This window comes from Salmo salar, chromosome ssa21 (genome assembly GCF_905237065.1).
Source record: "Salmo salar chromosome ssa21, Ssal_v3.1, whole genome shotgun sequence".
Lineage (NCBI taxonomy): Eukaryota > Metazoa > Chordata > Actinopteri > Salmoniformes > Salmonidae > Salmo > Salmo salar.
In genome coordinates this window covers 48,122,913-48,136,362 of record NC_059462.1, presented here as the reverse complement: position 1 = coordinate 48,136,362, position 13,450 = coordinate 48,122,913, and the positions used below count along the sequence as shown (strand labels likewise).

General features: G+C 43.7%; 1 protein-coding gene across 1 annotated transcript in view; it reads right to left on the bottom strand.

The window, feature by feature from the left end:
• Positions 1–6,675: 6,675 nt before the first annotated feature.
• Positions 6,676–13,450, bottom strand: part of LOC106582435 (aryl hydrocarbon receptor) — a 45,304-nt gene continuing 38,529 nt past the window's right edge. Inside the window, exons 10-11 of the mRNA XM_014165544.2 lie at positions 10,255–12,457; positions 6,676–8,549 (exon numbers count right to left, since the gene is read on the bottom strand). Of these exons, the coding sequence (XP_014021019.1) occupies positions 8,475–8,549; positions 10,255–12,457 (2,278 nt within the window). The 3' untranslated portion in view covers positions 6,676–8,474. The remainder of the gene's footprint in view (positions 8,550–10,254; positions 12,458–13,450) is intronic.

Here is a 13,450-nt window from a genome sequence, read left to right as displayed (position 1 = left end):
ACATTTTCATAAGGTTGCAACAACCTAGTCTGAATGAAAGTTTACAATGTAGGTGCACACAGGTTGAGAGAAAAATGTGAGATGACACCCCGACAGTGACACATGGACAGACTGCATCTAGGTTATCTAGGGTGTAATCATTAGTCCAACAGTTGCAAACGAGAGTTTCTATTGGACAAATTCCGGTATTTTTATCCCGTTTCGTTTGCTTCCGTTTAAGAAACGTTTTTCAACAAAATCGCTGGAATGAATACACCCCTGATCACGCAAGCACAGTTCACTTTCATACGTAGCAGCCACGTTGTATTCATTCTAGCCTCTATGCACTCTCCTCTCACCTTTTCACTTTGTTTGTGAACTTCAATGCACAACACATCAGCTGTATATGACCAGGCAAAAAAACCTTTCCAAACCATGACATAACCTCTACACACAGCCTACCTCATTGTCCACATATTAGCTACAGTAACGTCCTAGTCAACATAGCTAATATAACTAATGCGTTAGGCAACATGCTACAATCAGGCAGTAACTTTACAGTTACAGTGTAAGCAGTTACGCGGGCGGGCCCAGTTTGTGGAAATAAATAAAACCAAAAGCTTACCTTGACTTGGAAGAGTTCCAGTGTTGTGTTGGATAGTCATAGGCAGCTAGCTAACATAGCATCCCTCTGTTTGTGCTGGGTGTTTGAGTAACTAAACTAGCCAGCTGCATTTGCTAGCTAAGTAAGTGAAACTGAAAGTGATAAAAAAGCTTCTCCATTTTTGAAAAAATGAATTTGTCTCTCTTGGAGTCAACTACTCACTACATGTTATACACTGCAGTGCTAACTAGCTGTAGTTTATGTTTTCAGTACTAGATTCATTCTCTGATCCTTTGATTTGGTGGACAACATGTCAGCTCATGCTGCAAGAGCTCTGATAGGTTGGATACTTCCTCCAGAAGTTGTCATAATTACTGTATAAGTCTATGGAAGGGGTTGAGAACCAACAGCCTTGTAGGTTTTGTATTGAAGTCAATGTACCCAGAGGAGGACGGAAGCTAGCTGTCCTCCGGCTACACCATGGTGCTACCTTACAGAGTGCTGCTGAGGCTACTGTAGACCTTCATTGCAAAACCGTGTATTTTGTTATTTGGTGACATGTGAATATATTATGTATAGTTTTATCTAAAAAGGATAACTTTTTTAATGTTTTACTATTTTTATGAAATGTACTGACTAGGATGGTCCTCCTCTTCCTCCTCTGAGGAGCCTCCACTGTTGTGCACCAATATGGATGTTACATTAGATGGCTGTTTAGGGAAAACTAAGGGATTGCCTGATTGTTCTTATTTGGGGAGTGATGAGCCCTCTACGCTGCAGGATTTTCACAGCACTTTTCCACCAACATATTGGAATGAGAACCAAATTAAAATAGGGATACTATGAGTGGTTAATGATTACAAGTGATTATATCAGAGTCTCAGAACTAAAGGTGTGAGAGTGTCTGGGAAATAATTTCAAATGTTTAATTTCACTCTATTCTTTCCAGTTTTCAATGTTATTTTATTTAACAGTTGGGAAGAGATTGACTGCATCACTATTGGTCTTTGTGTGAGGTATTGATGTGTTGAAGCTACCGAACTGTCTGTTCAAGCAGTTGGCACACAGTTCGGACATTCATCGGTACAAGACATGCAACCAGAGGTCTCTTCACAGTACCCTAAACAGAGGCTGGGAAACGCACAGCATTAAATAGCTATGACTACATGGAACTCTGCTGCCTCAGGTAACTCAAGCTAGCAATAAAATCAGTTCAAAGAACACCTTACTACACAAAGGGGACTGTGAAGAGACAAATACATTTTATATATCTTGAGGTTTATTTTGCACTGTATTATGTATTAGACCTAGATATTGTGTGTAAGTACTGATACTTGGGCTGTGACGTTTTTAAATGTATGTAATTCAGTCCTTAACCAATAATGTTCTGTACTATGTATTATTTCATGTTGACCTCAGAAAGAGTAGCTGATGCTTTTGTAGGATCAGTTACAGTACCAGGAACATATTTGTGCTGCTGGAGAAATACTGCAATTGTTGTAATTTATTTTCACATATAATAAAGATGTTATTGCATTGCCGAGGTTGTGGGTTTGATTCTCTCTGGGGGCAAACATACTAAAATGTATGCAGATACTGTAATGTAAGTTACTTTGTATTTAGGTTATATATACACTACCAGTCAATGTGTGTGTGTGTGTGTGTGTGTGTGTATGACATTGCCAAAAGGCACCTAAAGGACTCTCATACCATGAGAAACAAGATTCTTTGGTCTGATGAAAGCAAGATTTAACTCTTTGGCCTGAATGCCAAGCGTCACGTCTGGAGGAAACCTGGCACCATCCCCACGTTGAAGCATGGTGGTGGCAGCATCATGCTGTGGGGATGTTTTTCAGCGGCAGGGACTGGGAGACTGGTCAGAATCAAAAGATGAACGGAGCAAAGTACCGAGAGATCCTTGATGAAAACCTGCTCCAGAGCACTCAGGACCTCAGACTAAGGCGAAGGTTCACCTTCCAAATGGACAACCAAAAGCACACAGCCAAGACAACACAGGAGTCTCTGAATGTCCTTGAGTGGCCCAGCCAGAGCCCAGACATGAACCTGATCGAACATCTGGAGAGACCTGAAAATAGCTGTGCAGCTACGCTCCCCATCCAACCTGACAGAGCTTGAGAGGATCTGCAGAGAAGAATGGGAGAAACTCACCAAATATAGGTGTGCCAAGCTTGTAGCGTCATACCCAAGAAGACTCAAGGCTGTAATCGCTGCCAAAGGAAAGAGCTAAGTAAAGGGTCTGAATAGTAATGTAAATGTGATATTTCATTTTTAAAATTTTATTTTATATACATTTGCTAAAATGTCTAAAAACCTGTTTTTGCTTTGTCCTTATGGGGTATTGTGTGTAGATTGATGATGGGAATAAAATGATTTAATCTATTTTAGAATAAGGCTGTAACAAAATGTGGAAAAGTCAAGGGGTCTGAATACTTTCCGAATGCACTGTATGCCTAAAAATACCTGAAACATCCCCTTTCTAATGAAACAGGAGACAAAAAGAGGACGTTTCCCTTGGCCATACTGTATGTCAGACAGATAGCCACAGGATGCATGGAATATACTGGAGTAGTTATGCATAGCTGACACGGCAGTCCTCTGCTCTTAGTGTGGGACAGTCACTTCCCCTTGCATTATCTGTAGGCTATGCACATTGCTGTTGCAATAGCCCAGTGGTGATGTCAGCAGTTTGCTTCAGAGAACACCATCCAATACTATTTAAAGTTATATTGGAAGAGTTCCCCAAGTGTGTTGTTTGTTGATTGGTTTAATCCTATGAGAAAGACATAGACATAGACACAGAGGTAGCAAGAGAGAGAGAGAAAATGAGTGTGTATTTTACGTGGTGAAAGTGACAAGAGGGAGGAGGAGGCTTCCGCTCATAGCTGTATATTGTACTGTACTCATTGTATATTTTGTATATAAAATCTGTTCCTTAAGAATGATGAAAGACTAGGGCATGAGCCCCATGTGGTCTGTTGCTGAGCCACTAACCTGGGGGAAGGAGTATTATGGAGTGTTGCTTAGTCACTAACCTGGGGGAAAAGAGTATTATGGGGTGTTGTTTAGCTACTAACCTGGGGGAAAATAGTATTATGGAGTGTTGTTTAGCCACTAACCTGGGGAAAAGAGTATTATGGAGTGTTGCTTAGCCACTAACCTGGGGGAAAGAGTATTATGGAGTGTTGCTTAGTCACTAACCTGGGGAAAAGAGTATTATGGGGTGTTGTTTAGTCACTAACCTGGGGAAAAGAGTATTATGGAGTGTTGTTTAGACACTAACCTGGGGAAAGGAGTATTATGGGGTGTTGTTTAGCCACTAACCTGGGGAAAAGAGTATTATGGAGTGTTGCTTAGTCACTAACCTGGGGAAAAGAGTATTATGGAGTGTTGTTTAGCCACTAACCTGGGGGAAAAGAGTATTATGGAGTGTTGCTTAGTCACTAACCTGGGGAAAAGAGTATTATGGGGTGTTGCTTAGCCACTAACCTGGGGAAAGGAGTATTATGGAGTGTTGCTTAGTCACTAACCTGGGGAAAAGAGTATTATGGGGTGTTGTTTAGTCACTAACCTGGGGAAAAGAGTATTATGGAGTGTTGCTTAGTCACTAACCTGGGGAAAAGAGTATTATGGGGTGTTGCTTAGCCACTAACCTGGGGAAAGGAGTATTATGGGGTGTTGTTTAGCCACTAACCTGGGGAAAAGAGTATTATGGGGTGTTGTTTAGCCACGAACCTGGGGGAAAAGAGTATTATGGAGTGTTGTTTCGCCACTAACTTGGGGGAAGAAGTGTTATGGAGATAGCCAGCTGAAGCGTAACCATGCTGTATGGACCATCACAATATTGGGACTGCTCTTCCTCCCCATTCTTGTCGCAGGAAGGCCAAGAAGATAATCAGGGAACCCAGCAACCCGAGCCATGGCCTGTTCTCCCCGCTTCCATCACTCAGAGGTGGACAGTATAGGAGCATCATGTCAAAAACTGTCAGACCAATAGCTTCTTCCCCCAGACCATCAGGCTGCTGAATAGCCACCACTAGTCAGCTACCTGTTCCCCCTGTCCCCCGAAATTCCTACCACCCGCTGCTCCCCCTATCGACATTTTACTCCCCTCCCCCTCAACGGACATTTACCCTGCTCCCACCCCCCAATGAATATTTATCATTGTTACAGTTGTAAATATGTATATATTATTATTTGTATTATTGTTCCATTCACTTCTCTTGACCTGCACAGTTGGAGCTCGGAGCTTAAGAATTTCACTGTACCCTGCAATTACATCTGTGACCCTGTGCATGTGACTAATAAACTCTAAACTGAAACTCCTTCCCTCTCCACCCACACGGCCTTTGTTCCCCTCTGGCGGCCCGCTGATCACAAAGCATCATGGTGAGTACTGTGGGCCGAGACGAGGCTCCTCAGTCTGGGTCATTCCACTATTAAAGCTGAAACAGTGGCAATGGCAAAAAAAAGCCTCGTCAGCGAACCGAAATGTATCTCTTGTCTTTTGAAAGCCCCGAACAAGCCAAGGGCTGTATAGGTTACTGGGCACAGAAAGATGCAACAAACAGAAAGCAGCATGCTCAAATACTGTAGTCAGCTTTTTTCCCCACTCTGTCGGTGACATCTAGTAAAAACTCTTATTTTACCAAAATAATTAAAGAGGACTGGAGCCGTCCTTCTAAAATAAGAAGGGGTCTACTCAAACTTACCATGTCTGGTTTTAGGCGGGGATATGATGGGAAAAAAAGCAGCCCTGGCCAACTCTGAAATCCCTTTAAGAAGCAGAGAGAGAGCGGTCTGGCCAAATAGCAGTATGGAGGGGAGAGGACAGTGAACAGGCCATGCCTTTAAAAGCCTGTCTGAATACTTCTAAAGTACTGCTGCAGTAGAGCAAGGGCCAAAGTTCAAACCATCATAAAGAGATATTTTAGTCTGCCTCTTTCATGTGATTCATGCTTTTCATATTTGTCTCCATTGGACACAGTAGGTATTTTTCAGATGACTCACTGAATATTATAATAATAATAACAACACATGGGATATATATAGCGCTTTTCATGGACCCAAAGACGCCTATCATGCAAACTTGTATTCAAACATTAAAATGTCAGACTTGATTTGGCCTAACACATTTTTTGATCAACCCCTACAAAAATCTGCATTAATTATAATCCACAATAATTAACATTTCCTGTTGCTGCAGGATTATTTTCCTGCTGTGAGAAAATGGTAAAATTAAGATCCTATATCTTTGCCAAAAACCCTTATTAAAGACAAAACTCGCTTGAACACATTTGTCAAATAATATTAAAGTATCAATGTGATTGCAAAAATCCTTTATTTCAAAGGACCAAAATAATACATTTGAAACAAGCAGTCAAAGGCCATGGGTCAAAATGTATCTCATAACAACTACATCTGTTCCTGTTAGCATGTTAAAAGTAAATTCAATGTGACTGAGTAAAAGACTCATAGTAAAGTTCTCAATACGTTAAATTAATTGAGTTTCAGTAGTATGGCACCAATTTGGAATATCAGAAGAGTCCAACCTTTTTTGTGACATGAGAGAGTACATGTACAGTGTATTCAGAAAGTATTCAGACCTCTTGACTTTTTCCACATACTGTACAGCCTTATCCTAAAATGGATTAAAATGTTATTTTTCCTCATCAATCTACTCACAATACCCCATGACACAGTAAAAACAGGTTTGAAAAATCACCTTTACACACAGTACCAGTCAAAAGTTTAGACACACCTACTCATTCCAGGGTTTTTCTTTGTTTACTATTTTCTACCTTGTAGTATAATAGTGAAGACATCACAACTATGAAATAACACATAAGGAATCATGTAGTAACCAAAAAAGTATTAAACAAATCAAAATATATTTTATAATTGAGATTCTTCAAAGTAGCCACCCTTTGCCTTGATGACAGATTTTCACACTCATCATCCACTTAAGAATGATGGAGGCCACTGTGTTCTTGGGGACCTCCAATGCTGCAGAAATGTTTGGTACCCTTCCCCAGATCTGTGCCTCAACACAATCCTTTCTCGGAGGTCTACGGACAATTCCTTCGTCCTCATGGCTTGGTTTTTGCTCTAACATGCACTGTCAACTGTGGGACCTTATATAGACAGGTGTGTGCCTTTCCAAATCATGTCCGATCAATTGAATTTATCACAGGTGGACTCCAATCAAGTTGTAGAAACATCTCAAGGATGATCAATGGAAACAGGACGTACCTGAGCTCAAAGTCAAGGGGTCTGAATACTTACTGAATGCATTGTACGTACAATGCAAATGCAGTCAACACAAGAGTTTGATAAGCAGCAGTGTTTTAAAACAAGTGAAATGACGCAGAACTTATTTACATACCTGTATTTCTCAAATCCATTGTTTGCACTTTTTTTAATCATATTGTTAATAGGCCACATCAATCATATTAAATATATCAAACATTTTAATAGTAAAAAAAGAAAGAGGAAAGAAACCAAGTTGATTCTGAAACCACTTGTGTATCACATTTCAACTTAAAACACAATAAAGGACAATAATGGTAATAATAACAATAATAATGATGATAATCATTGTAACAACTACAAGGAAATCTCTTTTCAGCATCTCCATGATGAAATAATTATATTTAGCATTACTGCCCAATCATTTAGTGTTTACATAAAACATTCAACATGGTATCCTTCCAGAAGAGACGGTTTGGTTTTCAGATGTCAGTGAACTGTCATTAGATCATCATAAGACTGGAATAGTTGCTGGCAACGTCTAGATTCTGACAATATACAGTACTTCCCATCTCACCAAGATGGTATCTTGTAATGTATGTTAGAGGACTTGAATCACAAATGAATAAATACTGAATTCAAAGCAGCTTTCAGCTAGCTCAGTCACAGTTGACTTTAGTATTGGTCAAACACTCTCACAGGAGGTACAAGATGTCAACGACAACAACAAAATGATAATTCAAGTGAACAAAAATATGACAATTGTACAGAAGTGTGAGGACATCAACCGATCACCTGAAATATAATACCGCAAAAATAGAACAAAAAGACAACAATTGTTACAGATTTCCCAACCTCAAATATTAAAATGCAAAAGAAGGTCCATCTCTGTATAATGTTTTTGGGGACCTAAATAACCCTAGTTTCCCTGACCGACTACCGTATCTGCATCACTGGGTGCTTGAAATAAAGTGCAGGATATTCTAGACCTGTTTTTCCTTCTTCAAAGCTTTACATTAGTTAATCTAATATTCTGAAACAATTCATTAAATGTTACCCAATAGAGGAACCTCATGAGCACTGGACTTTGCATTTGAAGGTTCCATTCCTGTTGTATGACAACTCATGACACCGATCATGATGTCATGTGTCACAACAAATCATAAAGATGATGGTGCCATAAGCATCTATACATGCAGGGTTAGGTGGTGTCTCCATGACTACCAATGACTATGTTGTACTTCTACCAGGACTAAAAATATATATGTTTTTACATAAAAAAAACAGTAACAACACTTCTAAGACTTATTTTCTTCTGAGTTATTTTAAAAACAGAATAAAACTCAACTTTAGCGCTCTGACGTCATATTGTAAACAAAGGACTCAAATGATGATTATGTTGTTATGAAACATCAAACCCAACCAAACAAAAGTACCAAAAATATGTAGGCCTAAGTGTTGCTTTTGTTTCCATGTTGTCAAGTAGAGTAACAAGCTGGTCCAGTGGTAGGGTGGGTGGGTGGGGACCCTCCAGTCAGTCAGTGTCCCCTGGAGGTCCCCAGTCGGAGGTAAAAGCCTGAGGTCTGGGGGTCTGGGAGGCTGAGGAGGGCAGGGGAGTTGGCCGTTAGAGGGCACCACTCCTATTGGGCAGAACACAGCCTCCTGAGTAGGTCCCGTTAAGAACGCAGCCATTTTCCATCTGAGAAAAGAAGAAGACATGGTGACAATGAAGGGAACCTGCCTTTCAGCTTGTGAATGGTATGATGTTGATGGGTGACTACCAGCAGTAGATTGACAAGTGAAAAACCAATGACTGCTTCGTCAGCCATATTAGCAATTTAATAAAGAGCTGTTGAAAGATACATTCTCAATATCAAACATCATCAATCTAAAAAATAATTTAAACTTGCGCTTACCCATTTTGTGATTTGCAGTATTAATTATGGAAGTTATTTGTGAATGAATGGTGATTGTAAATATTTATCTAAACACATTGCGGCCCTGAGTAGCACCTCCTGTCCTGGTGTGAACTATGGAACCTTACTGTCTCTACAGAACCCTTTGTCTTAAACCTGCAATTAAGTGCTTGTCAGTTCCCTTTAAATAGTGGCCATTAATTAAATGCTACAGTCTTAGAAAAAAAAGGTTCCAAAAGGGTTCTTCAGCTGTCCCCATAGGACCACTCTTTTTGGTTCCAGGTAGAACCCTTTTTGGTTCGAGGTAGAACCCTTTTGGGTTCCATGTAGAACCCTCTGTGGAAAGGGTTCAACATGGAACCCAAAAAGGTTCTACCTGGAACCAAAAAGGGTTCTACCTGGAACCAAAAATGGTTCTTCAAAGGGTTATCCATATGGGGACAGCTGAAGAACCCTTTAAAGGTTATAGATAGCAACTTTTTTCTAAGAGTGTACTGACCCTGAACAAGTGCCACAAAAGAAAGGGGTGCAAAAATAACAGTATATAAACTTTATTGTTGAATAATCATGAGGGGAGGAATAATTATGTTATTGTTGACAGGAGGAGGAAGAGAAGTGAAAGTAGGAATCTGTCAAGGAACAGTTAGCACAAGATGTCAGTGTTGAAGTTAGAGGGCTTCTACTGTGTGTGTTGTGTCTTACTGTATGAGTGTCCCTTTACATAAACTCCATTATGTTCACTGAAGACAAAACCAACAATGCAAAGCAACTCGGGGGATTATTCAGAATTTTGACCTACACTGTCCAGCTTGCAAGGCCTCTGAGGCCCTCTGTTAGGGACCGTTGTCCCTAATCCTATCCATAACGTCCACTCTAATGCCACTGTCAGGAACTCTCACCCAAAGGAATAGAATTAGAAGACTGAGTGTGCATAACATTAGGAACACCTTCCTAATATTGAGTCGCAGCCCCCTCGTTTCCCTCAGAATAGCCTCAATTCGTCGGGACATGGACTCTACAAGGTGTCGAAAGCGTTCTATAGGGATGCTGGCCCATGTTGACCTTAATGCTTCGCACAGTTGTGCTAAATTGGCTGGATGTCCTTTGGGTGGTGGACCATTCTTGATACACATGGGAAACTGTTGAGCGTGAAAAACGCAGCAGCATTGCAGTTCTTGACACAAATCAGTGTGCCTGGCGCCTACTACCATACCCCCGTTCAAACGCACTTAAATCTTTTGTGCTGTTCATTCACCCTCTGAATGGCACACACACAATCCATGTCTATATTGTCTCAAGGCTTAACAATCCTTCTTTAACCTGTCTCCTCCCCTTCATCTACACTGATTGAAGTGGATTTAACAAGTGACATCAATAAGGGATCATAGCTTTCACCTGGATTCACCTGTTCAGTCTGTCATGGAAAGAGCAGGTGTTCTTAATGTTTTGTATACTCAATGCATGAATATATAATCCATGTGGTCTCACCTTACTGTGGTTGGGGTGGTGAGGGATGTCAGAGGTCACCATGCCATTGGCCTCCAGTGAAGAGTGTCCAACCACAAGGATCTGCTCTACTGTAGCAGAGGGAGGAGGGCACTGCACCTGAGCCAAGGGAGGGGTCAGCTTCTCCTGCTGCAGCTGCTGCTGCTTGTAGTTCATCCTCTGGTAGGACGAAATGGCAGCCCCGGTCCCGTGGTGCTGCCCGTTCCCCCCATATGTACATCCGTTGATGGTATAATCCATGCCGGGAACATCAGCCATAGTGTAATTCATACAAGAGTCTATGGTGGTGTGTGTCAGGAGAGGTACCTGGCCATTGTTAAGGCAGGGGTTGCTGTTCAGGGTTGTTTCCCCAGTGCGGTTGCTGTTCAGGGTGGATTCCCCAGGGGGGTTGCTGTTCAGGGTTGTTTCCCCAGTGGGGTTGCTGTTCAGGGTGGATTCCCCAGGGGGGTTGCTGTTCAGGGTGGATTCCCCAGGGGGGTTGCTGTTCAGGGTGGTTTCCCCAGTGGGGTTGCTGTTCAGGGTGGTTTCCCCAGTGGGGTTGCTGTTCAGGGTGGTTTCCCCAGGGGGGTTGCTGTTCAGGGTGGTTTCCCCAGGGGGGTTGCTGTTCAGGGTGGTTTCCCCAGGGGGGTTGCTGTTCAGGGTGGTTTCCCCAGTGGGGTTGCTGTTCAGGGTGGTTTCCCCAGTGGGGTTGCTGTTCAGGGTGGATTCCCCAGGGGGGTTGCTGTTCAGGGTGGTTTCCCCAGGGGGGTTGCTGTTCAGGGTGGTTTCCCCAGTGGGGTTGCTGTTCAGGGTGTATTCCCCAGGGGGGTTGCTGTTCAGGGTGGTTTCCCCAGTGGGGTTGCTGTTCAGGGTGTATTCCCCAGGGGGGTTGCTGTTCAGGGTGGTTTCCCCAGGGGGGTTGCTGTTCAGGGTGGTTTCTCCAGGGGGGCAGTAGCTATAGTCCTGCCATTGCTGTTTGCCAGCTGGGCGATGCTCTGTGTGTGTGTTTGGAATGCCACACACTCCGTTGAGATTAGCGCCTGGATGTTTGGCATGGCTGTGAGGGAGCTGTCTCTGGACCCTGGCCTGCTGATGCTGGAGGTAGTGTTGACGTTGGTGGGCTTGCCGCCAGTGATGGTCCCCATCCGGCTCTGACGCCTTTCCATTTAACAGAGTCTGCAGGGTGTGACAGTCGTCAACCGGGACCTTTGTACTGGCTAGAATGTGCGGGGATGTCCATTGTCTGTTGTGTATTGGCTGACTCTGCCCCTGCAGTCCATTCACCACTGGATGGGGTAAGTGGTTGCTATTCTGGGCCCAGTCTTGGACCGCCCTCCCTGGCCGCATGCTGAGGTGCTTCTGCATCTGCTGGGAGAGCTGAACTATGGGGGCCTTATGGGGAACGTACTGAGGGTACATATTGGTGGCAGAAGTGGGATTACTTTCAACAGGAGCCTTTGTTGTTTTTGTGGTGGTTTTTGGGGCATTTGTTCCTGGGATAGTGGAGGGTACCTGGTCCCCGTCCTCTGCCCCGTCTGTCTTTGCCTCCAGGGAGTTGTGGATGTAGGACAGGATTTCATCATTGGTCAGCAGGTCATCCAGGGTGGGAACCCGCTCAGGGTCCATCTCCACCCGGATCATCCTCTCGTCCAGCAGCAGCAGCTCCAGGTCCTCAGCGCTCAGCCCCAGGCCCTCCAAAGCCCCAAACAGTTCGCCGTTGGAACAGTTCTCCCCATTGCCTCCATCCCCATCCCGGTCCACCCCACCCCCCAGACCCCCCAGGGACAGTGAGTCCAGAGTCGCCAGCATAGGGTCGAAGCTCGACGCCGGCTCTGGAAGCCCCGGACCCACCACTCCGTTGGACGACTCATCCCAGCCCTGGAGCAGGGCGGTGGGGTCGGAGTCAGAGAAGCCGACCCGGCTGCTGTGGAAGGACAGCTGGGGCTCCAAGGCCGGCTGGCAGACATATACAGACTCATTCTGACTCATCAGCGCACCCAAGAGGGAGCCCGGGTCCAGGCCATCCCTGGACACCCTGTCAATCCGGCCCTTCTTGGACTTGTTGCCGTTCTTCTCGGAGCCCTGGGTGCTGTGGTTGAAGCGTCCAATTGGATGGTTGGACTGGTAGAGCAGGGCCTCTCCTGTGGCGAAGGTAAAGGGAAGGTGCATGGAACGTTTACGTAGGTGTTCGCCTCCTTCCTCCTCCCTAAAAGGATAGAAAACAAACAGCACCTGTGAGATCTCGGTCTCGAACCCACTACCCTGGCATTACAAGCACCATGCTCTACTAACAGAACTACAGAGGACCATGTTCTACTAACTGAACTACAGGGACCATGTTCTACTGACTGAACAACAGAGGACCATGTTCTACTAACTGAACTACAGAGGACCATGTTCTACTAACTGAACTACAGAGGACCATGTTCTACTAACTGAACTACAGAGGACCATGTTCTACTAACTGAACTACAGAGGACCATGTTCTACTAACTGAGCTACAGAGGATCATGTTCTACTAACTGAACTACAGAGGACCATGCTCTACCAACTGAACTACAGAGGACCATGTTCTACTAACTGAACTACAGAGGACCATGTTCTACTAACTGAACTACAGGGACCATGTTCTACTAACTGAACTACAGAGGACCATGCTCTACCAACTGAACTACAGAGGACCATGTTCTACTAACTGAACAACAGAGGACCATGTTCTACTAACTGAACTACAGAGGACCATGTTCTACTAACTGAACTACAGAGGACCATGTTCTACTAACTGATCTACAGAGGACCATGTTCTACTAACTGAACAACAGAGGACCATGTTCTACTAACTGAACTACAGAGGACCCTGTTCTACTAACTGAACTACAGAGGACCATGTTCTACTAACTGAACTACAGAGGACCATGTTCTACTAACTGATCTACAGAGGACCATGTTCTACTAACTGAACTACAGAGGACCATGTTCTACTAACTGAACTACAGAGGACCATGTTCTACTAACTGAACTACAGACGACCATGTTCTACTAATTGATCTACAGAGGACCATGTTCTACTAACTGAACTACAGAGGACCATGTTCTACTAACTGAGCTACAGAGGACCTGGAGCCATGCTCTACTAACTGAACTACAGAGGACCGTGTTCTACTAACTGAGCTACAGAGGACCTGGAGCCATGCTCTAC